General features: G+C 34.0%; 5 protein-coding genes across 6 annotated transcripts; 1 reads left to right on the top strand and 4 right to left on the bottom strand.

Moving 5' to 3' along the window:
• The first annotated feature begins 414 nt into the window (after positions 1-414).
• LOC123896605 (seed biotin-containing protein SBP65) lies at positions 415-3,083 on the top strand. The gene is made up of 3 exons (XM_045946975.1): positions 415-1,716; positions 1,750-2,181; positions 2,439-3,083. The coding sequence occupies exons 1-3, from the start codon at positions 415-417 to the stop codon at positions 3,081-3,083; spliced, it is 2,379 nt and encodes a 792-aa protein (XP_045802931.1).
• A 1,006-nt stretch (positions 3,084-4,089) lies between these two features.
• Positions 4,090-5,725, bottom strand: LOC123898979 (adenylate-forming reductase 06235). Its single transcript, XM_045950033.1, is given in 2 exon segments — positions 4,090-5,228; positions 5,231-5,725. Coding segments are annotated over 2 exon segments (1,617 nt in total). The 5' UTR covers positions 5,709-5,725.
• Positions 5,726-12,848: 7,123 nt separating this feature from the next.
• LOC123898084 (signaling peptide TAXIMIN 1-like) lies at positions 12,849-13,687 on the bottom strand. Its single transcript, XM_045948946.1, has 2 exons — positions 13,440-13,687; positions 12,849-13,263 (listed from the first exon to the last, which is right to left on the bottom strand). Exons 1-2 carry the CDS (start codon positions 13,547-13,549, stop codon positions 13,140-13,142), a joined length of 234 nt encoding a protein of 77 aa, XP_045804902.1. The 5' UTR covers positions 13,550-13,687; the 3' UTR covers positions 12,849-13,139.
• A 652-nt stretch (positions 13,688-14,339) lies between these two features.
• Positions 14,340-18,067, bottom strand: LOC123899626 (uncharacterized protein HI_0077). Its single transcript, XM_045950798.1, has 7 exons — positions 17,651-18,067; positions 16,507-16,748; positions 16,313-16,409; positions 15,549-15,732; positions 15,373-15,454; positions 15,163-15,229; positions 14,340-14,877 (listed from the first exon to the last, which is right to left on the bottom strand). Exons 1-7 carry the CDS (start codon positions 18,050-18,052, stop codon positions 14,806-14,808), a joined length of 1,146 nt encoding a protein of 381 aa, XP_045806754.1. The 5' UTR covers positions 18,053-18,067; the 3' UTR covers positions 14,340-14,805.
• Positions 18,068-19,540: 1,473 nt separating this feature from the next.
• On the bottom strand, positions 19,541-24,772 carry LOC123895393 (transcription factor GTE4-like). 2 transcript variants are annotated; one of them, XM_045945671.1, is made up of 6 exons: positions 24,507-24,772; positions 22,539-24,361; positions 22,403-22,451; positions 22,199-22,312; positions 22,015-22,087; positions 19,541-19,877 (listed from the first exon to the last, which is right to left on the bottom strand). In XM_045945671.1, exons 2-5 carry the CDS (start codon positions 24,285-24,287, stop codon positions 22,035-22,037), a joined length of 1,965 nt encoding a protein of 654 aa, XP_045801627.1. In that variant the 5' UTR covers positions 24,288-24,361; positions 24,507-24,772; the 3' UTR covers positions 19,541-19,877; positions 22,015-22,034. The 2 variants fall into 2 exon arrangements, with proteins under 2 accessions (XP_045801627.1, XP_045801628.1); XM_045945672.1 differs by having other exon boundaries at positions 22,539-24,348; positions 24,507-24,687.
• Positions 24,773-26,441: the final 1,669 nt, after the last annotated feature.

Raw genomic sequence — 26,441 nt, 5'->3', positions numbered from 1 at the left:
CTTAACTTCCCAAGTGTCCTAAATATGGAAGACCAACCTCATTCAACCTCTTCTTATTCTTTCATACTTCATTATCCAATCATCCTAATCTAAATTTTCATCTTCATTCAAAGCTGAGTCACACAATATCCCCTCTCAAAACATTCACACGTGGCAATTCACTATTTCTTTTACCACATGTCCTCCCCATGCAAAACCCTTCCACCATCAACCTCTTCAAACCGCCAATCCCATTCTCCTTTTAAATCAAACACCATTCCCATGCATATTCAAAAAAACATCATCAAAGTGTTCAAACATCATCATAAACTACACAAAAAAACATCAAAAGAAAAACCCTACTTGTTCTTTTTGAAAACCAAAAAAACAGAGTAAAACAAAAACAGAGAAAAAATCACACTTTCATTTTCATCAATGGCATCTGAACAATTGTTTCGCAGAGAAAACAAAACAAATGAGAGAGATGTTCATGTTGAGAAAGACAGAGTTCCTAAGATGACAACTCACTTTGAACATCTTTCTGTTACAGAACAAAAACTACCACAAGGTAGCATTGATGCATTACAAGGTGGTGAAATCAACAAAGATCATGCAGGAAAAGCCATTGGAGACATTGGTGGAATAGGAAAAGCAAGAGAGACTCATGAACTTGGATCAAATTTTCAGTCTCTCTCTGATCGCAACAAGAATGAAAGTTACCGTGATCATGCATATGTTCCTGTGAATGCAAATTTAGCAGGAAACAGAGCAGAAAACAGAGTAGGAGGAAAAGCCAGTGGAGACATTGGTGGAATCGGAAAAGCAAGAGAGACTCATGAACTTGGTTCAAACTTTCAGTCTCTTCCTGATCGGAGCGAAAATCAAAGTTACCTTGATCGTGCACGTGGTCCTGGGAATGCAAATTTATCAGGAAACAGAGCAGAAAACAGAGTAGGAGAAAAAGAAAGTGGAAAAGCCATTGGAGATATTGGTGGAATAGGAAAATCAAGAGAGGCTCATGAACTTGGATCAAACTTTCAGTCTCTCCCTGATCGGAACGAGAATCAAAGTTACCTTGATCGTGCACGTGTTCCTGTGAATGCAAATGTTGCAGGAAACAGAGCAGAAAACAGAGTAGGAGCAAAGGAAGATTTTGGTGCTGTTCGTGATGTGGGAAAGTTTCAAATGGAATCCATTGGTGGGAAAAAAGGTTTAGCAGATGATAGAGAAAAACTTGATGCACGAACCAGAGTGGTGACTGGAACACCAAAGATGAAAGAAACAAACAGAGGAATGGGAACAGGACAAGTTATGGCTGAGAAAGGAACAAAAACAGGGGGAAGAGTACTTGGTGCTGCTGAAAATCAAGGTGCAATGTGGGGAAAGAATGCTGAAAGAGAAATTGAAGAAGAGAAAGGAAGAATGAAATTAGGAGAAACAAGAGGAAGAAAAATTGGTGCTGAAGATGAAGTTGCAATGTTGGGAAAAAATGCTGCTGAACAAAGAGAGAAAGCAAGAGAAGAAGAAGAAGAGAAAAGGTCTACATTGGAAGAGATAACAAAGTATAGAAACCAAGCTCAACAAAGTGCAATGGAAGCGATTTCAGCTGCACAAGAGAGAGCAGCACAAGCAAAAGATGTGACAAAAGACACAGTTTCAAATGCTGCAAAAACTGCCACTGATTATGCTTATCCTGCGGCGGAGAAAGCAAAGTCTGCTGCTGTGCAGGCAAAAGATGTTACTGTGGAAACAGGCATGACAGCGGTGGAGAAAGCAAAGTGTGCTGCTGCTCAGGCAAAGGAAACAGGGATGACTGCAGCGGAGAAAGCCAAGAATGCGGCCCTTCAGGCAAAAGATGTTACTGTTGAAACAGGGATGAGTGCGGCGGAGAAAGCCAAGGCTGCGGCTGGAGTTGCAGGAAAAGTGGCGGTTGATTTGAAGGATAAGGCTACTGTGGCTGGGTGGACAGCGGCTCATTATTCAACAAAGTTTGCTGTGGATGGAACTAAAGCTGCTGCAAATGCTGTTGAAGGAGCTGCTGGATATGTTGTTCCTAAGGCAGCTGAGCTTGCGTCGAAGTCGGTGGATGTTGTTAAAGGTTTGGCTTCATCTACTGGTGAGACTGCTAAGGAGTTTACTGCTAAGAAGAAAGATGAATCATGGCGTCAATATGAAGCTAAAAGGGTTTCTGGTCAACTTCAGGTCCCATTCTCTTTACATTCATCACTTTTATTGCACTCTTTCTTTCTTATCACATGTTCATGTTTTCTTAATCAAATTGTGAACTTGTTGCATTTAATTATCATTTGAGCTCTTTTAGGATATAATTGATATATAATGTTCTATATTATAGACTATAGTATATATAAGCCATGAAGCACAGATACTGTGTTTGCATCAGTGTTTCATGACTTATATGTATTGTTAACTTTATGCTGAAAATTGAGGTTTGATTTTAGGAAGGTGAAGAAATCATGCCAACATCAGGCCAAAATGTGAGCAACTATACAACACAAAATGTGATGCCAAGTGGAGAAAGAACTCAAGCACAAGGTAGAGGAAGTGAAGAAATCATGCCAACATCAGGCCAAAATGTGAGCAACTATACAACACAAAATGTGATGCCAAGTGGAGAAAGAACTCAAGCACAAGGTAGAGGAAGCAATGTGATGTCTAGCATTGGTGAAACTATGGTAAATGTTGGTGACAAAATGAAGAAACCATTTGAAAACATGACTAGTTCAGGACAAGTACAAGGAAATGAAGAAATGATGATGAAGAATAATAATAAAGCATTAGGAGGAAGTGATGTATTGGGAGCTGTGACTGAAACTGTGAGTGACATTGGAAGTAACATAATTAAAACAACAGAAAATACTGCTAATAAAGTTAAGGATACTGTTACTCAAGAAGCACAAAGTGGTGGAGTTTTGGATGCTATTGGTGAAACTATAGCTGAAATTGCACATACAACTAAAGCCATGGTTGTTGGTGTGGATGAAGAAGATGTAGAAGAGATTAGGAAGAAGAATATTGTGTTAGAGACTCACTCAATTGATCGTGCTAAGCATGAAGGAAATCAAGCACCAAAGAATGTTTTTTAATTCCTAAGTGAAGACAGTGTGTTTTGTTTGATGGATATGTTTAGTAATGTGTTAAAGCATAATTATAGCTGTAAGTGAATGTTCAATGTTTGAGTTTTGTTTTATGGAGTTGTTGTGAATAAATTGCAATCTCCATGTTGAGAGGTTGTATAAAATAGTAAATATGTCTTATGTTATGTTTTTTTGTATGTTAATGTTGTAAACATTGCAAGTGGAGTTTAATAATCTTGCAATTTGATGTATTTTGTTTGAGTGTAATATACTTTATATTAATTAGTACTATTGTGTTACTGCTAATGTTTTTTAAGCTTGATATCTCCTTTAATTTAACATTAGTAAAATTAATCAAATTATTTAATCATATATTAGTAGTTTGCTAGCATGATTTTTTTTGAAGTTTTATGGAAAATATTAATAGTCTTTAATCATTCTTTTTTTTTTTTTTTTTAAATTCTGTAGCCGGATGAGGATCAACTAATCTGAGATCAATTTCACCTTAGAGGTTCATTTAAAGTCAGAGTTTTTTGCTCTGCATAGATTAGTCCATCCATCGACCCATTTAAAATTGGATTTTTTTCCTCCATTAGATGTTTACCTACCAAAAATTCTGCAGTAATGATAGTTATACTTTTTAATCACTTCAAAATACTTTTGAATATTAAAAGTCAATGAGATCTTATGATTATAAGTTAGTGGCATATCATTAAAATTGATTTGCAACTAATATTTTATAAAGGAATTTTCATGGTTACCATTATAAAGACAATGAATAAAGAGAAAAAGACAATAAGAGGACTAATCTATATATTACTCTTAAATATTTAATTAACACTTGGAACTCTATGAACCAGTGTTACAATACTAGTTAATCACTAATACTAGTTTACTACAAAAGTAAACAAAAGTAACTTATTACTTAATTACTAATACTAGTTTACTACAAAAGTAACTTATTACTAGCTTATTAAATTACTTGCATTACAAGCTTTTGTAATTTTGAGCCAAATCAAGAGTCCCAAATAGGACCAAATGCAGGAATCTTAGCTTTGTTACAAGCTCTAACAACATCTCTACTACCTTCAGGATTACTAGTAACAATAACAACTTCAACATTCCAATTAATAGCAGCATTAACACTAATCTCCGCGACATTAGGACGACCAGAAACAGCAGTATCATGAACAATCACTTTCTCCTTTGAATATAATCCAACCAATTCCTTAATCTCATTTCCAAAGTTCATTTCAATATCTTTAGCCACCCAAATCAAATACACATCAGCTTCATTTTTCTGCAAAAGAAATGATAAGAATACACAAATTCCAGAACCTGTTGCTACTAACAACACTTTTTGATACAAATTTACTAGATAAGGTAATCCAGCAAAATGAACCGAACGAATCCAAAGATGACTTGGAGGTGAAGAAACTAATGATTTAGTGAAATCACCAACTGCACCAGCTAACATCATGTGATCATTTTTTCCATCTGATATGATTCCAAATGCATGCCATTCAGATAATGGTGATGGACTAATTCTACCTAGTAAACCTGGTTTAACACCACCATGAAATTTGATTATTGAAGCATGATTTGATGGTGCTGTGACACTAACTTGAACTTTTTTAATACTCAACCATGGAATTATAATGAGAATTGTGATAGCTAAAGTGAACCAACATTCTTGTGTCTTAACCATTTTCAAGATGGTTAAGTGATAGGTTTTTGAACTAGGCTCATAGCTTATAGTAAGAAGAATGAATAGCCATAGAAGGATAAGAGCTAACCAACCGGAAAACCGGTGGATTCGCTCGAAGACATTATGATGGAGATGACGGAGAAGAGGAAAAGCAGCGAGTGAAGAGAGCGTAATGAGCGAGAGGATGGTGAATGCGACACCAAGAATGACGGGCGAAGAAGTGGTTTTGTCGTCGTTTTTGATTGTGAGAATGAGAGAATAAACTAGCCATGCTATTGAGGAAACGCCGCAGCCACTATGAATTCCTCCAACACTTTGAAGGAATGAAGTTGTGGCTGTTTTGATTCTAAGATAAACATAAGGCTTCCCTATGGTTTTCACAACAAACCAGAAAAGGATTCTTAAAAACGCCTCGCTTCGACATAGTGTTAGAGCTAGAATGTTCCTATGGAGAAAAGTGTAGCTCTTGATTTAGCATATGGAAAATGCCCTGAAATTGAAAGGCCAAGTGCTAACATATTCAAGGTTATGCAAACCATGAATAGTCCTTTGTAAACTGTGAAACCTTGATCTAACAGAATAATAGACAACCTAGTATTTTTTGTTTTTGGTTCTGTTTTTGGCAATACCTTCACTTTTTCTTGGTTTTTTTCTATGTCTTGAACTTCAGACAGAAACTCTAGCTCGACATCATCGGCGTCAATGTTGATGTCACAAAAGTGACTACTTGCTCGACTTCGAGTTGGACTAACAGCATGAGGTTGATGAAGAATTTTGAAAGAATTGTTTCTTGTCCATGGAATCCAAAGCCATGTTCCTATTGACCTCTCTGGCTTTGTTGGTGATTCAATTGCAAAAGGGCTACTTCTGTTATCATTGATCTCGAATGAGACACCGCGGCAACTCGAAAATCTTGCTAACTTCATTTCTTTGCCTTCTTCCATTTTGAATTTTTTGATAGTATACTTTTAATTGAGTTTCAATGTTATAATGTTTGGTAGAGAATAATTTCATAATACAATATTGTTTGGGGGTGATATATAGTAGAAATCAATTTTGTAGGTTACATGTTAAGGAATAATTAAGGAGAGTATATGTGAAAACATCTTGTATATATAGAAGATAACATACGTTTTTCCTATATTAGCTCTAACAAAAATTAAATGCGAAATGGAAAATTATTTAATTATGGTGGTGTTTTTTACCATTGATTATTTAATTCATACTAAAATGAGAAGAATATTATGAAGAAGTCAATGTATCGGTTATACTCATACTATGTTAAGGAGAATATACTTTATATAGTTCATGACTTGAAACTGTCTTTATTTATGGTAAGTCTTTCAGAAATAGAAAATTACATAACTTGTTACACAAGTTAAATAATATTCATAGTTTATTAGTTACTGTGAGGGTTTGGTACAATGAATTTCTTACTTTTAAGTTTTAACCATAAGACTTCAAATGACTATTACTCATTATATATCCTTATCATGAAGACTTTAAAGGACTATTTTTTGTGATTATACTTATTTCAGAGATTAATTTTTACTGCTGTGTGTAGAGAATACTTATTCACAAACTGGCTCACGTCAAGTTGAAGTTAGGCCGGACATTATTCAAATAAAAACTAAGATTTTTTTCAAAACTCTATTTCACTAAAAAGATCACGCCACATATCATATAAAAAAACTTTTTAGAACTATTTGATCGAGTCTATGACATGCTCCAAATTTAGGCCATAAATTTTTTAACAAGTTAGGTTTAGATCTTCCGAAGTCCAATGGTGTAGCCTTTGTCCACCCGTAGTTTAGGATTTATGGTTAGTGTGACCAAATACTTGTGATCATTTAAGTATTTTTCATGGTATGGTATTTAATGGTCTGTCATTTAAGCATTAAGAAGTGTATGTACAGCAAATGAATTCTCCAAAAACAAAATCTCTCAAGTTTTTGCAAGTTTCATCACATCTTCAGTCTTAACTAACTTTGCTCTATATTTTCTAAATTCCAATATTATTTCCTATTTATATTTTAATGGTTTACTAGATCACACATTATTCGTTCATTCTCTTTTTTCGACTTGAGAGGATCTTAATCCGTATGTACTATTCCCTCTGATATTTATTATAATAAAATATTTACTTTTTAGATTCATAAAATATTAAATGTATTGGTTCATATTACACTAGATACATCAAACATTTATGTGAATTAAAAAAATAAAATTTTCTTATAATAAGAACCGAAACGAGTATATCCCTATATCATTAAACTTGTTAATTATTAATGAGTTTATAGTTAATACGTTATGAGCTATGGGTTGTTTTTGCTTAAGAAATAAGCGCGTATATCATGTATGGGCAAGCATTAAAATAACGTATACGTAAGAGGGACAATGTTCAACTAACTATGATAGCATTTTGATCATATTTTTGCATTCAGATTTGGTTATATAATGTTAGCATAATTATCCTATAGTTCAATTTGCATTACTTATAATATACGTGCTAGGATATAAATAAAGTATATTTTGGTAGAATAAACAATGGCACGTTCGAATGTGCTTAGCCAAAATACTCAACTCTATTATATATCTATCTACCAAAGACTATATATATAGCACAAAAATCTTTGTGATATTGCTGGTGGTGGTGAAGTATGACCAAGGAGGATAATTACATTATTGTTCATCTTTGTCACCAAGTGTAAATTAACAATTGTAGTCACACTAAAATTTGTCTTACCTTTTTCTCTCAATTGAGACAAATAAGCTTAATTCAAATTGGAATCAGTTGTGATCATACGTAAATTTAAATTTGAGAAATGTTATTGGAACTAATAGTAGGATTGTTGCTAAAAAAAAAAAGTAGGATTGTTAGGCCATGAGAGGGTTTTACCGGGTTAAATCAACACATTGCGTTAAGATCGCAACTGCAAGTGACTTTGATATCACATCTTCAGCCAAAATCTTAAGACATTAGGTTTAGAGTTCACTATACTATTATGAACTTTATAAAATCTACATCAATCTTTATGAAATAGTTAATAGTTATTTGTTAATTAACAAGGTGACATGCAGTGACAAAAAATTGAACCTGCGATTCCACATTTCTCATGTGCCAACGAATGCCTTTGGTTTAGATTGATTCGAACCATCTCCGTCGAGCCACTGCTTATGGCCTTATGTAGTATGGAGACCTCGCCCATATTCTCTAAAGCTTGCCGTGGAAGGTCACACAAGAAGGCTCTTCGACCGGTACACTTACACCAAACCAATCTCGAAGAAAAAAGTAGCCAATCTCGAAGAAAAAAGTGAACTACACGCAACTACATCTATGAACAAGATGGACGGAATCTGCGCTACTTGGGTAGCCTGGAATCTACCAGGTCTGTTAGGCCAGAGATCTGTCGCACTTTTAGCACCCTTACTCTTTATATTTAAAATGTGTGATTATAAATTATTAGACAAAAAGATTTATTGGTTAATATAAAGTGTAAATTCATAACAAATCATATACTTATTTGTTTTATGATCTTAATTAATTAACCAACTAATCGATGTCAAGTATGAACATATCATCTGTCAAAAAAAGTATGAAAACGAAAAGTTTTTCTTCATTTTTCTTTTCTTTTGAATCGTCCTCTTTTATTACTATTATTATTTTTATATAGTATTAATTCTCAACCACATTATCCCCAGATTAGTCAACAATGATTCTTTCTTCTAATTTTTTTCTTTACATGATATTCCTACTCTGTATGTGGCTAATTCTTTACTCGCAACCTTAAATAAATATTATTTTTAGCACAACTTTGTTAAATGTGTCGCGTGATTATAAATGAATTAAATTCAGTCAAAAAAGAATAATTTTGAATTAAATTATGGATAAACCTTTGAAAAAATTATAATAGACATAGTAAGTGAGGACCACTTGGCCTGAATTGGATGTATCCTAATTAATTAGATGAAAATGTTGGTAAAAGACTATAGAGTCCATAATTTAAGTTTAAGTTGAAGGTAAGGAAAATAATAATTAATTATATTAAAAATGGAGGTGGAGAGAACATGGATGTGAATTTCAAAGGCTTATATGCAATGAAGAAAACTTTGGGAGAAAGGAGAATTTAAAAGATTAGTGAACTCTTAGTCAAAAAAAAAATGAGACAGAGGGAAAAGAAATCTTTAATCACTTAATGAATGATTACAACACAATTGAGTTGTTTGCCATACAAAGAATTAGTTACAAGGAATTAGCTAGATCACAACAAACAAACTAACTAACTAACTAACTCTTTAGCTAATTAACACATAACAACCTCTAAAGTAGTTACTTATCCTCTAAGCAACAAACATTAATTAACCAATATCACAACATTTAAATGATTAAGATCCATTGTGTAAAAAAAATGATTAAGATCCATTCATATCACACCATAAATATTTACAAAGAATATTTTCAAAAGTAATATAATAAAGGGTTCCGCTAACATGTGCCCTAAGGGCACATTTTAAGATGCAATTAATGAACTAGTATCCCACTTAATGTGTTTCAAAATTAGTAATAATCAAGTTTATTAATTAAAAGATATCGTTCACAATATTTATTAATTATTCAAATCAATTACAAAGGCAAATTGTGATCTAATTTTTTGTCAACCATTATCATGATTACACACGCCTGACATTATATGCATCCTTAATAATCTAATTATTTTTGTTTTATTAACAATCAGGATATCCTATTGTCAAAAAAAAAAAAAAATCAGCATATCTTTATGCATCCAACATATATGACCAAAAATTAATCATTTAAGTGTTTTTTTATTTAATTAATCATTTAAGTATTTTTTTTTTTGTTTCGGTGAATAAGACTGAGTATTATAGTATTATGTTGTGATGGTAACGATTGTTACTGCTATTTTGGATTTTGAATTGATAATATGTTTTGGAATTTTATAATACTAATAATTTAATTTTTTTTAAGTAAAAAAAAATTATTTTTTGTTTTCAAGTTAAAAAAAAAAGATTTGACAAAAAAAACACTGCTTTTGTACCAAAATAATTTAGTTGTGCGTGTAATCATATGATGATGGTTGGCAAGTATCACAATTTGCCTTTGTAATTGATTTAAATAATTAATAAATATTGTGGACCATATTTTTTAATTAATAAACTTGATTATTACTATTTTTGAAACACATTAAGTGGGATACTATTTCATTAATTGCATCTTAAAATATGCCCTTAGGGCATAGGTTAGCATTTGCCTATAATAAAATGATGTTGAGATATGATTGGATGTACATGTGCATACAACGTTTTTACTAGTGGTGTATATTAGTTTTTTTTTTTGTTTGTGAAAAAACTAGATTAATCTCCCTTATAAAACTCTAGGTGATCCAAATCAGAGTAAAATTAATTTGACAACTCTATTACATAGATGAGTAGCTATTCTTAAAATAACTCATTTATTCTAAGATTATTTTCATATTTTTTAGAGCTTTAGAAGAAAATTGAGATGCAATAGCTCATGCAACTTAGAGGAGAAGCTATTTTTAGAATGACTCGGTTATTGTAAGATTGTTTTCAGATTTATTATTTCATAAATATGAAAACAATCTACATAGGTGGGTTGAAACTCCCGCACCCTCAATCGATTGATAGATTGGCGGTTGACCTATAATTTTTTTTTTTAAATTGACTAAAATTCAGATTAATTCACTAAAATTCAGAATGATCAAACAATCACTACAAAAACAATACAATTATAAGTTTATTGGTTTGTAAATCAAAAATAGGCTAATGGTTGCAAAAAGAAAAACGCATCGAGTCCATAAACATATATAATTGAAAAACAAAATTGACCTGTCAGCCAAACTGTTGAGTCAAAATCTCTTTTTGATGTTTTGAAGATAACAAAGGGAATAATTATTAAACTAATCACTTATTTTTCTGTTGATAACTTGAGAGGATAATATCATTGCTGAAAATAATTTTTTTAAAATGGTCACAATTAAACTCATATTTTCATGACATTCACTTCTATTTCAAACTTATCACGCTTTATCACTACCTCTTTTTAGCGCGTTAAATAGATTGATCTTGCTAACTCAACCTAGGACTGATATTTGTTGTTGTAATAAATATATGCAGTTTCACATTTTTTTTTTATCTGTTATATGAAATATGAAATCTAACAGTTTAAATTGAAACAATGTCTTCTCAAGTAAAATAATTTTGGTCGTTGGTTTATAACTGAATGACTAAAAACAATTACATTATATACTGTCGTAATTGCAGAAATTCTAATTCAGTAGAATCTTAGCTGCAATCTCATAGGCCCAATTTTAAGATATGAAGGCCCAATATTTTATTTTAGTGGCAGCCAACTTAGACCCTCTCTCCTTTCTCCCCTGATGTTTTATCTTTAGCCCCCATGGTTCTTTTTTCCCCTTGGAATTTACTTTTGGCTTAAATGCAGTTTTGGCCCCTCAAGTTTCACAATTGCTTGATTTTGGCCCCCCACATTTTAATTGCTTGATTTTAACCCCCTAAGTTTCACAATTGCTTGATTTTAGCCCTCCAAGTTTCATCTTTAGCCCCTAAGTTTCACAATTGCTTGGAATATATATATATATATATATATATATATATATATATATATATATATATATATATATATATATATATATATATATATATATATATATATATATATATATATATATATATATATATAAATGAAAAGAGAATCAAGCCAGTGATATTCTTAGCACAAGGTGTGCCAATAGAGACCACAATAGTTTACAAGAGTATTAAAGAAATACAATCAATGAAAACCCATACAAAGTAATGGAGTCGACCACCAACATCTTCTCCCCTTATATACCTGCAATTTTTCCATGTGCAATCAAACGGATTTTTTTTGTTGCTTCTTTTAGTTTTTCTTTTTGTCAAGTAGTCTAGTAGCTAGAGAATAAGTGGAATGATCGGGGTTCGTACTTCGGACCCCTACATATATAATGCAATATCCCAACCCCTTACATATATTGTTTACAAAACCGCTGCATTTAGATTTTATTTTAGCGTTTATTTATTTTTTAAATTGTTGTTTGGTACGAAAACCATAATTTAAATATAAATTTTCCCTTTCATAACCATAATTTCAAATTTTCAATTAAAGTATCCGTGAAAAATATACTTAGTGGCCCATTTTTTTGTTGGAAACCAGATATACGTTGTTACATATTCAATCTCAAGACATCAATAAAATAGAAAAGACTCGTGTTATCCCCACTTGAACGCTTTTGAGTATTGAATTACTCTAACGAAAAAGATATGAAGAGTTTCCTTGCATACTTAACAATTCTATATACATTCAAACAAAAGTAAATAATTTTTCTTATAATTCAAATATAAGTAAATTTTAACGAACCCCGTCATATTTGGAACAGCGGCCAATAACATCCATCATACGGTTGAGTCTTTCAACCGTTAAATTTCAAAAGTTATGGTTTTGGTGTTGAAAATACTTGAGAAGGAGTTTCACGACTATAAACTACGTTGATTCACCATAACATTACCCTGATTATTCCCGTGTTCTACGTCGTGTTCATCTTTTTCTTAAGACACATTGTAAAAATAAGGTGTATCCTAATGGGAAAATTCAATATTCTTGATCAATCATCAGGTACAAAGCATCTTGAATCTATACTATCAAAGAGCATAAACACAAGCTGTAAAACATGAATATATTATGTTTAGTTTATACAACTGGGGCAGATATATTCTAAATGATTGTTTTAAAGTTGAATATGATAACCTAACACAATAATTCCTCATGTTCAAGACACAATTCAATTGTGGCGTCACGTAAAACAATATTAGGTTTTCAATTGTGGCATTCAGATGAAATGACACACGTCTCTAGTTTAATTAAGGTCTTGTGTTCAAATTTGAGTTTGGGCAAACAACAATGTTAATACTCTTAAGAAAAATTTGCCCCTATTTAGATGTCACAGAGAGTAACAACAAAAACTTATAGAAATAAGTTGAAAACAACATATCATAAACTATTTTCATAAGTTCTAATAACCAATATTATAAGTGCTTTCTATAAGTTCCAACTAAACTTATAGAAATAAGCTAAAAATAATCTATAGACATATCATAAACAATTTCCATAAGTTCCGGCAAACAATCTCACGACGAGTATCTATGTCAGTATATAAACCCAAATAAATCGATTCAAACCGGCCTAATGATAAAAAACAAAAGATGAAAATGAATTGAAATAAACACAAATCTAAAGAACTCTATGATACAATAATTGGTAAAGTAAAATAAGCTGAAAATCAACAAGGGATCTTAGAAGTGAACCATTCCATGACATGAAGTGGAGCCTTTACCAATTCCAAAGCAAGTTCCACAATTACTGTCAAGCACAAACAGCAGGGGCATATGCATGTAAGAGTCAACCTGCATAAGTTATCAAAGCAAAGATTCAATCTTTTTGACATTTTAATTCAATCAGAACAAAACCCATATCACAGAATTGAAAATCACACAAAACCCACAACTAGAATCAGAAATTGAAATCAAATGGCAATTTTACAGAAAATTCATCATAGAGAAAAAGTCATTAAGTATTTTACCCAACGATCCATACAATAAGACCAATGATTGAGATAAGGAGGCAGAGAAATGCAAAGGGAAGACCCAAGAGAAAACCTAAGGGCCTGCAATCACCATTAGAATTGCACATATTTTCTATGAATTCTCTCTGTTTTTCTCTGTTTTTTGAGAAGAAAGAAGGAGTAAGAGAAACTTGACTATTCTTGTTCTGATTCTTTTGTTATTGTTGGCCTTTAGGAAAGGGAAGAGTGACAAGTTTTGTGAAATATGATTTAATTTATAACTTAAAGCTAAAGCAACTATTCACTGAGATAAGATAACAGATAAACACAGCTAGCAACCAGTAAGTTTTTCCAGGAAAGGAAAGTTATGTTAATAAAATAAGAAATTTTATTTTTTTAGTAGAAAAATAACACAATTTTAAATATTAAAAACTTTCCATTTATGGAAAAATAATTTTTCTTTAAAAGAGACAATTGGTGAAACAATTAAATTATCGATTACAAGTATATAATTTTGATATTTAATTTGAAAAAAATATTTGATATATTTTTCTTCTCTTCCGACTTAATTTCATATTACTAAAGACTTTTTTCCTTATGAATGGGAGGGATGAACTTTTTATTCTAAATAATTGACAATTCTCATTACTACAAAATATATGGAGTTTTTTCTTTTCGAGCTTTTAAAGATGAGTTTGAATTATGTTTTAATTCTCATTGCTACAAAAGAGTCCCCTATGACACATACTTTGAATATTTTTCTTTTCAAGCTTTTAAAGATTCTATTCGTCAATAATGTTTTGTTCAAATTTATAATATGCTTCACTATTTGTTCAAATTAACAGCCTAGCATGTTCTATTACTTATCAATTATGTAAGTATGGTGCCAAATCAACATTGTGTGTGGTTTCTTAGAAATTAGGGTGTAAAGTGCATTTGACATTTAAATAATATAACGAGGATTTGAAGGCATGTGGTTATGTGTGAGTCATACAAGGCACTCTAATAAAATAAACTAAGCTATGATCCTTAGAAAAGAATCAATGATCATTTGATGTATTGCTATTATTAGCCTCTAATGATCTTAGGCATTCATACATTTTGTGTATATGTACATCAATGTCTATATTAACAGGCAACACTTGGTATAATTTTATATCGTTGCAAAGTAAACAATTTTGCCACTCCCTCTTGGTCAAGCTTATCATCGATGGTGGATGCAAGGACGAATGGATTTCGGAAATTGCAACAGCACTTGCGGTCAAAGTTGACAATGTTGCTAATGAAATAATTTCTTCACCAAACTCATCACTACAAAGTATATCATACAGGTCCAATATTAGACAATATCTTTTCTGTTGAAAACAGAAATATCATGCCAAGATCATTCAGGTGGCCTTGTCAAACTTGAATTCTCTCTTTCCATAGCAATGATGGTAGCTACCCTCTCATAAACCTGAAACACCACATCCACAAGCATCAATATCAATATTAAACCAAAAAGTTAGAACGTTTCAGGATTAAAAATTGTAAAAGAAAGGACAACGATGTTGTGGAAAATGTTGTAGTTAATAGTTATTGATGATGATTGATGATGCATATAATGTTTGTAAAAGAAACGAGAACGCTTCTGTTTGAGACAATATTTGTGACTGTCTTTGTTTTAAACACAAATTTTCTACAGTTGAACGGTGCAGCTTAGTCCCTGATTACACGACCGGCCAAGATGATTGTTACTTACTTCAGAGAGCTGTTTTTTATTGTCATCTTTGACCTTCTTGTCTTGATTACTTGACGGTGCATCATACCTAGACAAAAGAAACAAGACAATTAAAAAAGTGTAAAATTAATATGGAAGCAATAGGATGGAAATTTTCGATTGTCATATTACAAGGGCCTGAAACTCAGATATACAGGCAAGAAAACCAACCTCAACGATAGAGTTTCTTACCAATCACGGGGAATGCCAGCTTCCTCTCGAGCGGCATAATTGAAGGGACCCTTTAGTTCCACATTGTATTCAGTTAGCAAGTCTGCACGGTTATAGAACAATTTCATGTTGAGTTTGATAACCTTCAGTATGATGGTATGTGAGCAGATAATCTGCTGTTAAAAAGGCTTCCCAACCTTTAAAAGTGGAGTCCGGTGCCCGACCCATTTTTTGACAGACAGAAAGAAACCAGTAGAGCCCAACTGCTACATGTGCAACTTCCTCTTCAGCAATTTTAGCCACAATTTTAGAAGTCCTATTATCTCCAAAGCCAACTAATTTTTGCACCAACCGTGGCCCGGCATCAAGTCCTCTAGCCTCCTAAAAATAGAAATAAATATGTACAATTAGAATATCAGGATCTTATAATTCAAAGCATATCTAACTCTGGTAAGTAACCAATACTGAGGGAGAGCAGTTTTACTCATTTTATTATTTTACTAAAAACCTTCATACAAAGTCAACAAAAAACATTGATGCAAAGATGGTTGTGGATATGCCAATCATCATAACTTCATACAAGAAATTGATAAATGAGACCTATATAACAGGTTGTATATAAGAGTCCTCTAGAAACCTTCAGTATTAGTCCATCAATTTCAAACCACAAATGACTGAAAAATACTATCCAAATCGACAATGATGTCTAAATGTATCGGCAGCATAAAAAGCATAAAGTATTGTTCATTATTCAATCAGTATGAGTATTTCCACTCATTACATACTGTATTTGATAACAAATACACTCGAACAAAAATGAATTACAGACTCCTGAAATTAGCCGCATCATACATATTAGTTATTAGGCTTTTTTCTCCAAATGGTGCCAACCAAAATGTGCTGATAAACTTCTAATTGAGACCTCAATAGAAGATTGCAGTCATGCTTGGGAGGGAGTTACCTGGACTAATGGGATCACTGCCAAACGTGCAGCAACATTGTCCGACGATCTCTCACATTCCCTCCATAGCAAATTGTGAGCCGGCATATCTCCATATCTAGTTGGAAAATAGAAGCAAAGGTAATAATAACAACAAAAAACCCAGCACAATCAACTAGTTTTGGCAAAAAAATTAACAACTAAGCTACCCTTACTTGAAACCCAGTTCGGCAAGCCTCTGCGAACACCAAGAGAAGTGGCGACTCTCATCATCAGCAACATGAGCAAAATCAGCAAAGAAACCCTCCCCAAGAATATCACTATATGGAGAAAACCGAACGACAGTATCCCAAGCCAAATCAATTGCATTGAGCTCCACATGCGCTAGATTATGAAGCAAATAAGCATTCAGAGGCAAACCCGAGTTTTTAGGAGCAGGAATTTCCTTTGTGGAAACCTGAAATTAAAAAAACTCCATCATGCATTTTACTATGCTTATCAATATCTTACAACATATTCAAGCCGGACCTCGATCTGAAACAAAACAGAATCCAATTAATATGAATCACACTGTTTATTCTCAACTCCATATGATGAAGCCCGATTCGTTCTAATGAATCACAACTTGTCAGTAAACTTTGTATAGCCCGACACTTTTTCGTCAACTCTGCTTTGTCAGACACTTTGATTTATTTTGATCTTTGTATATAACATATCAGCTTATGCTTTTGTGGTATGCCACATGTTTTTACTTAAAAAGCAGATTTTACTTAATCATATCTTAACACTCATTCATAGTTTCATACTCATAACAAAAATTGACAGAATCAACATTTTAAAAATATGTCTTTGGATTAACCCACTCAAATTTAAAAACTCGATTTAATAACCATGCATTGCCACACACAACTAAAATAAAGAAAAGCTATGAAGAAGCACATCACAAGTTACAATGTTCTGTTTGAAAAGGAAACAAGTTTACAATGTAATACTTTTTTTTGAAGAAGTTAAATTAACCCACTCAAATTGGCACTAGAGAGAATCAAACCTAAAACCTTAAGGAGGAGCACACTCCGAGGTCTAAGTCAATATCACTAGACCAACCCAAGTGGGTTTACAATGTAATACTACCAATCAACAAACACCAAAGAGAATGAAAAATGACTTCTTTCAATTTTCAATGCAATATGTTTTTATATATATTCAAGAGCCTCACACATGAATTAAAACTAACCCACTTTGGATATCCTCTTAAAAATGAAACTTTGCATAATGGGGTTTGTGTTTATGAAAATGAATCATCAAATAAGCAATTCACGAATTGAAACAAACAGTTGGTGGGCCAAAACGACAACAAACCAGTTGAGGTCTTTCCGGTCGGGCGGGTCGAGAGGGAGGGTCTGACTGACCAAGGGGGAGGTTACGGCTGCGCCAGAGAGAGTATGCGACGTGGGAAAGATGCGATTTTTGTAGAGGGTCAGTGGTGGAAAGAACAATAGAACCAAACTCTGCCAAAGAAGAAGCTTCACCGAATGGAGAGTGATTGAGGTCAGGTTCGAGTTGATGTTGAGGACCAAGTGGACCCCACTTGCGATTCTCATTGAGAGGACTGTTTCTCCATGAATGGAGACCAGACCAAGGCGAGACACTTGAAGAAGAAGAAATGGAAGAGAAGCACTTCAGGGAACTGTGAGAGCAATGCAAGGGTGGTGGTGGTGACGGTGAGAGCAGCAGCAACGTTGTGAGTTTGAGACGCTGCATAGATGCACCATTGATGTTTTCTCTCCGGACTCCCATGTATCTTTTATACTCAAATATTTCAATTTTCGATCTGCAAAAATCAAAAAAAAATTTAGTTCAAATTCAGTAAAAATTCGGTTAATAAAAACCAAATTTTTTTAAGGCAAAAAACATTTGCAGCATTACATACTACCAGAGCCTCACACTCGTTGAGGATTTGATTTTGTGATACTTTTTTGGGATTTTGCTCGATTTTCACTTCACAAAAAGTTCGGTGTTTATTAGTTTTTGTTTTAATGTTTCACCCTTTTTTAATTATTAATTAATTAATATATTTTTTATGATGGTGAGGGGAAAAAGAAAGAAGTTAATTTCTTTGAACGAATGACACTTTTCATCAAAATTTGGAAAATATAATCGATAGTTAGTTGTTCTAGTAGTGATTGACGGTAGACTTGATAAGAAAAACTACGGTTCGATTCCCTACCATTGCAATCATAAGGGAGCTAGAATCACTTGATATCAGAACTGACTCTGAATCAGATTAGACGGTTCAGAGTAAGCCGGATAATGGAGGTGAGAAAAAAAACTTGGGAAATATCTGGAAAAAATTCTTCCAAACTTTGATAGTTTGATCCGTAGGAGCACGTATTACCTCTTCTTAGAATGTGTGCCCGTGTAAGACAATGAGAAGAAAAAAAAATGACAATACATATATCCTTGAATTTGAGCCACTACCACAACTTAATGATAAAAGTTTAGAGACAGATTCCAAACATATTAGATTATTAGTAGCAATCTCACGATGCACATATAAAACTTGAATCTAACAGAAGAGCTAGCTACCGATGGTTTTGCGAAGGGTTTTATGGTCATTTTTTATAAGATGATTTTGCGATAATAGTATAATACTATGTATCTAAAGAATTTATGTTAACTAGGAATGTAAAAATGGAAATTGATACGGTATGACTCCAATTATGAACTTTTGATTGACTATTATATGAAAGGTAAATGATGTTTTAACATAAAAAGTAGACATCAATAGTGTGATCTCTGTTTTGGTTGAGTATTTCATAAATCTATTTTTTTGTAAAAAAAAAAAGAAAAGAAAAAAAACAAGTGTCATGCCCATTGCTCCGTTCTCTTCAATACTTGTTGTTTTCAGTTCAAAAAAGAAGAGTCAACAGCCATATCACGGTTATAGTTAATCAAACCGACGAAAGAGACCCTTTTAATTGAGATAATAAACCAAAATCTAAGGCATAACATGTCCTTGGTTGTACAAGGGTATTAAACCACTTGAGATGATAGATCTGCGGATTAATTGTTCAAGATATCTCCCAAAACCATAGGTTGAAGTGATATTCCTTGAAATATATCAAAACTACACCCCCACCACACACACACACACACACACACACACACACAAAATGCGCTCCCTATATCGACCAAATTCATGCAAAAATCATCCTGCTGTACGGAATGAGATTTCATGTGAACCAATAATGACCTGAAGAACTTGGTATAACACACCAAGAATCTTGAACTTGACAGCACAAAATAATGATTCATCAATGGAACTTCGTGAGTAATAACAGTAGTTAGCGATGTACACTCCTACAGAAGAAAACTATCTAGTTATTTTCACATTCTACCAAATATTATACACGAGTGTGTTTCATCGAATGAGAGAAAAAGATTCAATACTGCACAGTACGAGATCACAGGTGGCCTTCAGAAGCTTCTCTTCCAACCAAAATGCTAAATTCAGATCCATAATCTGGAAGCTTCAAAAAAATCAACTACACAAACATCCCAACACTATCTAATCTATATCTGACACCTGCCATAAGAAATGAATAAAAAAAGTTAGGAGTAGCAACATGATATATTGATTTGTTCAATTTGCAGTTTTAAATGCACAAAGTTACATTGTTATAATATAAGAAGTCCAGACAATTATCTCATAAGTATTAACAATTTCAACAAGGAAGATTAGGCCAGCAATAAAAACAAACTACTAGTAGCATCCATGAAAATTGAAGCATTGTATACAAATCTGAACGTATAATACTGAGCAACATTTACAAGGAAAAATCCCAAGATTTGTAATTCCTTTTGGAGGCTCAGAAAATAGTTAGATACGGATGTCATTAAATATCAATCAATTTAGTCATGGTACAGAATGTCAGAATTATTTGGACGACATCCTAATGCATTAATGTTCAGCTAGTTCAAATTGGAACACATGAAAAATGCAAGTTATACACAATTAAATAGGCAACACAAAAAACTTACCATTAAGTATGCATAATAATTTAATAACAAATAAAATAAACCAGCATTTCAAAATCAATGACAAACTCAACAATATAAACTCTAATTATGACAGTAGTTAACAGAACTGCTAATAAGGGTAGTGAAATAACCTAAAATAAAATGAACAAGACAAAGTACTCCTATCCCACAAGTAACCTTAAATTATGCATCCCTAACAATTCCTACACAAATAGTCAGTTTCACTTCCAGCAGCAAACCTTAAATTATGTAATTGGGATCTATGTTGTTAAAAGCGGCCGACGCGTATGGGTAAAGCGGCAGGAGCGGGAACTATTGCGGGGAGCAGGTGAGATGCGGGTCAAAATGGCCGAGTTTCACATATTTGGCAAAACGACGGTTACTTTTCGTCGTTTCTCAGATCTGCCTCCATCGCAAACTGCAAAGAAACGAAATGAAGAACGAAGAAAAACGATGAAGATGAAGATAATGGAAGACCATGGAAGTAGCTTGCGTTGCGGCTGATGAGAAAAAGGTAGCTGGCGGCTGATGAGAATGAGAACTAGGGTTACGTATTTCTTTCATAATTGGGTAGTGGGCTAGGCCCACATTGAACTAGCCAACAAACCCAAAAGAGTTAACTTATCGATACTAAATATTTAAACAATCAGTTAATTTAAACAAATAAATACACAATGATATTAATACTAAATATATTTTTTATTTATATTAATACTAAATAGTACATTTATATTATTACTAATAATCAGTTAATTATCTTTTTTCTACAATTAAAAAACAATTGATCGTCTTTAATTTTTCATTTCTATTAATATCAAATATATTTTTTCCATACTTTCTCAGTCCTTAATTAATAAAATCTTTATTTTTTATTGTCCTTGTCGCTAAAATAGTGTCCGCGCCATGGCAATTTTTGGGTTGACCACGCGGCGCCGCTTTCCGGGATTAAGAACATAGATTAGGAATTTCGGATGCTCCGTAGTTTATTTAAGTTGGATGGTTCTCCCTTGATATGAAGCGAGAATTTTATGCTAACTTAAATTATGCTAGCTTTCAACGGAGAATTTTTACAAGTGCTTGGATATTAATCAATTAGTATCAAAGTTGGTTGCTGGTGTTTCAGAAAAGGGTATGGAAGGGTTGGCAGGAAAGGTCAAGTAAAGCGTCGTACAGTGAAACTGGTAGAGGACATCAGCTCTTGGGGGTGGTGCTATGATAAGGAATTGGATATTATGGTGTGCGTAAGTCCCATATGCTATGTACTATGTAGTCTTAGTGAATATGAACACCGTTATACAAACTAACTAACACAAGCAAAAGAAAGTCAAAGTGAACAAGCATCAAATTTAATAGATACTAACATCAAATACTTCCGAATTCCGATAAAACTGCACAACATGCAGAGTAAAAAAAAAAGTATAAACAACAACACCGATTACAAGCCATAAAAGCAGAAATGTCAATCCTAATTATTAAACCTTTAATACATGACTATCTTAAGTTTCCAATATGAGGATGCAAATTGGTCAGTTAACTTAAGTTAACTATCTTACATGTCATGGTTAACTAGTACTTACTCAATTATGAATAAGTTCATGAATTGAAATTAAAAGAAATCATCTTGAAAGATCACACACATCAGAAGATAGACTGAGGTAGAAATTTAGAATTTGTGGTTTTACCTCGCGGGAAGTATTCAGGTTCACTGTGACCCTGCATCAGACCCAGACGCTGAGGAGCTATCACTATCAGAATCTGCAAAAACATGTTAATATCAGACATTACATTTGAATAAAAGTATAAGCCGGGGTGACCTGCATATCCATGAATATGGACAGATATCTATTAAATAATAAATTAATATACCACTTGATGAAGAGCCAGAATCACTGCTTGAGCTGCTTGAACTACTTGTCTTACTCCCATTATCCACTCGAATTTCCCCTTGCACAGGCAAGGATGGGGGAGCATTTCTTTCATCTGCTCCAACACAAGCAGACAAAATATTTCAATTAATTTAATTGAAGAAATGATGATAAGAGATTAACAAAAGTCCACAAGCTGCCATACCTGCTTGTCTTTCTCTCGGGACCTCAACTATAACTGGTGGTGCTTGGCTCTACAGGAAGCATTAAATAAATTCAATTAGTAAAAATTGTTTGCAAAGAAGACATTGGATATTAAAAGTTGAAATCGTTAATTTTACCTTCTGCTGTGCATTTAGCTCAGCTTCTGCTCTAGGTTGCATAGCAAGTTCAGCCTTCCTCTTAGCAAGTTCAGCAGCCCTCCTCTTGTATTTGCTCAAACTTTTCTTAAAGTTGGTAACAAATCTATCAAGCTCCCAAAGAGTCTCTGCATCCACACTATCAATGTCCACTTCAATTTCATCATCATGTTGGGAAAGTGCTGAATTTCGTTTCTTAATGATCTGTACAATAGCATCTAGTTTATCAGAAGGTAGACTCTGAAGTTGTGTGCTGAGTTTTTGCTTCTCCTCGAATGTCATGTCTCTTTTATGAGGATCATTTGCCTTAGGCTTTTTCGGAGCGGGGGTTCGAGTTAAACGAGGAACGTTCATGGATTTTGAAGAATTGGTCATTGATTCTGACCTATCCAGAATCCTTCTCATGTCAAGAGGTGGTGGTCGGAAAGCAGGAGTCTTTCTAGACAGAGGTGAAGGTGCAGAAATAGCTGGCCCATAATCCATGGCATACCTCATCTCATGATTGTAATTTGACTCTATAATAACCCATCTTTCCTCAAACAATGCTGATAGCTCCTCTGCCATTACATGAACGTCTTGCCCTTTAGGATTATAAGTCATGGCATTACGAAAAGTAAGTCTCACATCTTCCGCAAACTCCTTGGGTGACTTGTACCAATTCTTGTTCAGCCTCGTCTTGACAGTACCCAAATCCATTGGATGTGAGATGATGATAAAATAATCATGCAAACCAAGAGCTTCAACATCAACCGGAGTATTAAACACCCAACCATGCTTGTGTTTCATCAACTTTTCAAGCAATGAGCTACAACTCTTCAAATACTTAGATACTATCCCATGTCCATGTCCCATATCTCCCCTGCCATGCTTCTTTCCATTCAATTTTGACTTCTTGTTACTCTCTGCGGGCGGAAACTTATCTTTCGCAAGCAAGAATTCTGAATTGCAATAGAATTGGTTTGCCTTAGGTGTTCTCTTCTCCTTCTCAACACTTTCACCAATTCCTTGACTGTTCTCAAACACCATTACACTTAACTGGCGTAAAGGCCTAGTAGGCTCTCTCGGAACACCTGCAGAGGCTACATCAGAGTGAGTGCGCTTAGCTCCAAAACCATTATCAACCATATCACGATCCACCGACATATTCAAATTACCCCCACACATACGAACCATCCCTTGCTTCTCTTCAATCCTATTCACCAAAGACCTCACCGTTTCAAGTTCTCTCTCAAGCTTCCTCCTACGCTCCCGTGTCTCTTGCTTCGACCGTGAATCCAGACCATTCTTAACACCATTCTCCTGCCCCTGCTTTGTAACACAGGTCCTCAAAGATGGTTCTAGCGATCCAGGAGCATCTACCAGCTCAATATCAAGGCTGAAATGCTCATCCTGCCCAAGGTTCCGGTTGGATAAGTCTTCAGAAACCACATCCAACCTAGAATTAACTACCGGCCTAACTGAATTCCCATCCTCCAAAGCCAAAACCCTAGCTGGCTGTTGAACCGAAACACTATTACCGTTATCCTTCGTCCCATCAGCAGTGACAGTGGCGGTGACAGTGGCGGTGACAGTTGTGGTGGTAGCCGCAGACGAATTATGAGAAACAACGTTCAAGGAATTACCTTTATTCTTTGAACCTCTAAAGGCTTTTCTCGTATAAACGTTTTTCTCCGTATATCTCTGTATCTCTCTAGCTCCCTTATCTTCAACAACTATCGCCCCCGAAGCCATTCATTCAAAACCCTAATTCTTGATTACCCTAACCGAAAACCAATTCCACCAATTCCAAACCCTAGAATACAAATCTGGGGTTTAATTCACCCAAAATTGAACAAATCAGTACCGGTGAAGAAGAATCTTAAAATTCTAGGGTTTTCACCGATCAATTTCAAAAAAAAAAAAAAAAAAAAAAAAAAACCGAAAGAAAAAAAAAACCGAAGAACACTTTACCTTAACTCGATTCAGATCTGAAACACACTCTTTCTCTATCTTCTCGAGAGTCGCAACGCGCTTTCTCTCTCTAGAATTCGCAGTGTTTCTCTCTCTGAAAACGGTGTAACCTCTTATCGTGTCGGCACCGGAGAGGGTGAAACAGAACGCGTGTGAGGGTGCACAATAAAATCAAACACGAGAAGTATAATAGCACTAAATTTTGGGTACGGGGAATGACGCTATTTAATGGAGCGTGTGAAAAACGTACGAATAAGGAGTCGTTTTGTTTGGGTGTTGTTGGTGACGCGGCAGTTAATGTGAGAGAGGGTTTTGTGGCGCGGAATTTCGATTGTGAAAATTTGAAATTGTTTCATAGGCGGATTTTTAGAGCGTGGTTACTACTTGCCGAAGAGGCCTAGAGTGGAGAAGTTCGGTTTATGGAAAGGATATGCACGCGCCGGTGAGGCGGTTGGAGCATATCGCTTAATTAGTGACTTTTCTTTTTTTTGCTTTTTTTGGGCCTTATCGATGGGTCTTGTATGGATTATCGGTTCATAAAAGCCTGCTTGTGTAGATGTGTTTGTGTTATTGGACAAATTATTAATTTTTTTTGACAAAAAAATAGTTTAATTAATCTATGAAATAATATGTGTTAATTAAAATAGTCTCTCCATGGGTTCAAATAAGTTTTATGAATGCAGTAATGTTAACATTATACTCCCTCCGGCCTCATATGTAAGCAAAAGTGACTTTTTTAGATTCATTGAAAAATGGACTTTTTTTTTAAAAAAAACTTGGTATCCGGCCTTTGGACCGACTAATCCAATGGGACTAATCTCACCGCCCACTTGCGGGGCCCCATTTAAAGCCAGAGTTTTTTTGCTCTGTATGGACTTAGCCCACCGAAATTGGCACCAGTTAGAATCGAACCTGAGACCTTGAGAGGAGCATACTCCAAGGGCCCAAGCCAACACCACTTGACCAACCTCAATGGACATATTTAGTCTAAAATATAGACCAAATAAATCATTTTTTTCAATGAATCTAAAAAAACTACTTTTACTTACATATGAGACCGAAGGGAGTACAAGAGTTTAAATTATATTTGTACTTGTCCATAGAAATACTCAATTTACATCTAGATGATGTGGCATTTTAAATGAACATTTATGATTTTATAGTTCCATATTAATGTCACAATATAGAAAGCATGTATCTCCTAATGGATGAACTAGTTTGACTAATGTATCATTTTAAAGATTTTAAATGTGTATTTGCTAATTAGTTGTTTATTCACCCCATAGTTGAAAATTCTAATGCGAAAAAATGGTAGTGTGGACGTCACGTGAGGCGCAACAATGTCTACTAGCCAAAGGAGGGTTTCAACCCTTTACTAGTGGCATTTGAATAATCTTCTTCACTAACTCTCTATCTCTCTCTCTTAAACTCATTCTCTTTTTTCATTAAAATTTAATAAAACAATCAAGAAAGAGATAGGAGAGATAGTAAAATTAAGAGAGAAATAGAGAGTTAGGAGAGGGATGTGGAGAATAATTGAAGGAGAGAATCTAATTTGTCACTAGTGTGTTTTCTATATAAATATTTTAATGGCAAAACTCAAAAATTAAGGAGGGTTTCATATATCCATTCACTAGAGTAATGAGAAGTGGAGAATTGTGGATCCAATGTGTCAAATGTTCCCATAATTTTTTATCATTTGATTTTTACTTACATGATTTTTTTTTTAAGTAATCTAATAATTAGAAATTCACCTCTTGAAGTAAGTAAATGGTGTTGGAAATTGCCTTGAAAACGAGGAAGACACAAAAGTTTCTATTTTGGCACCTCAAGCGGAAGGATTTTCGCCCCAAGCGCAAGTTGTTGTCAAAACGGATATGACTTTATGTTTTTGCGCCTCAGGCGGAAAAGTTTGCTCCCCAGGCGGAAATGTTG

The sequence above is a fragment of the Trifolium pratense genome, linkage group LG7 (assembly GCF_020283565.1).
Source record: "Trifolium pratense cultivar HEN17-A07 linkage group LG7, ARS_RC_1.1, whole genome shotgun sequence".
In the NCBI taxonomy this organism is placed as follows: Eukaryota; Viridiplantae; Streptophyta; class Magnoliopsida; order Fabales; family Fabaceae; genus Trifolium; species Trifolium pratense.
This window is presented reverse-complemented; position numbering and strand designations above follow the sequence as displayed.

Bases quoted from the DNA above. Each gene is read 5' to 3' on its own strand.
- LOC123899626 (XM_045950798.1), bottom strand. From the start codon at position 18,052: ATGCAGCGTCTCAAACTCACAACGTTGCTGCTGCTCTCACCGTCACCA. The intron at 15,230-15,372 runs GTAAGAAACTCT...TCTTTTGTCTAG, and splicing joins GCTGGCATTCCCCGTGATTG to GTATGATGCACCGTCAAGTA. The intron at 14,878-15,162 runs GTAAGTAACAAT...GTGGTGTTTCAG, and splicing joins ATAAAAAACAGCTCTCTGAA to GTTTATGAGAGGGTAGCTAC.
- LOC123898084 (XM_045948946.1), bottom strand. From the start codon at position 13,549: ATGTGCAATTCTAATGGTGATTGCAGGCCCTTAGGTTTTCTCTTGGGT. The intron at 13,264-13,439 runs GTAAAATACTTA...TAACTTATGCAG, and splicing joins CTTATTGTATGGATCGTTGG to GTTGACTCTTACATGCATAT.
- LOC123895393 (XM_045945671.1), bottom strand. From the start codon at position 24,287: ATGGCTTCGGGGGCGATAGTTGTTGAAGATAAGGGAGCTAGAGAGATA. The intron at 22,452-22,538 runs GTAAAATTAACG...TGCTTCCTGTAG, and splicing joins AGCTAAATGCACAGCAGAAG to AGCCAAGCACCACCAGTTAT. The intron at 22,088-22,198 runs GTATATTAATTT...ATGTTTTTGCAG, and splicing joins TTCTGGCTCTTCATCAAGTG to ATTCTGATAGTGATAGCTCC.
- LOC123896605 (XM_045946975.1), top strand. From the start codon at position 415: ATGGCATCTGAACAATTGTTTCGCAGAGAAAACAAAACAAATGAGAGA. The intron at 1,717-1,749 runs GTTACTGTGGAA...ACAGCGGTGGAG, and splicing joins CTGCTGTGCAGGCAAAAGAT to AAAGCAAAGTGTGCTGCTGC. The intron at 2,182-2,438 runs GTCCCATTCTCT...GTTTGATTTTAG, and splicing joins GGGTTTCTGGTCAACTTCAG to GAAGGTGAAGAAATCATGCC.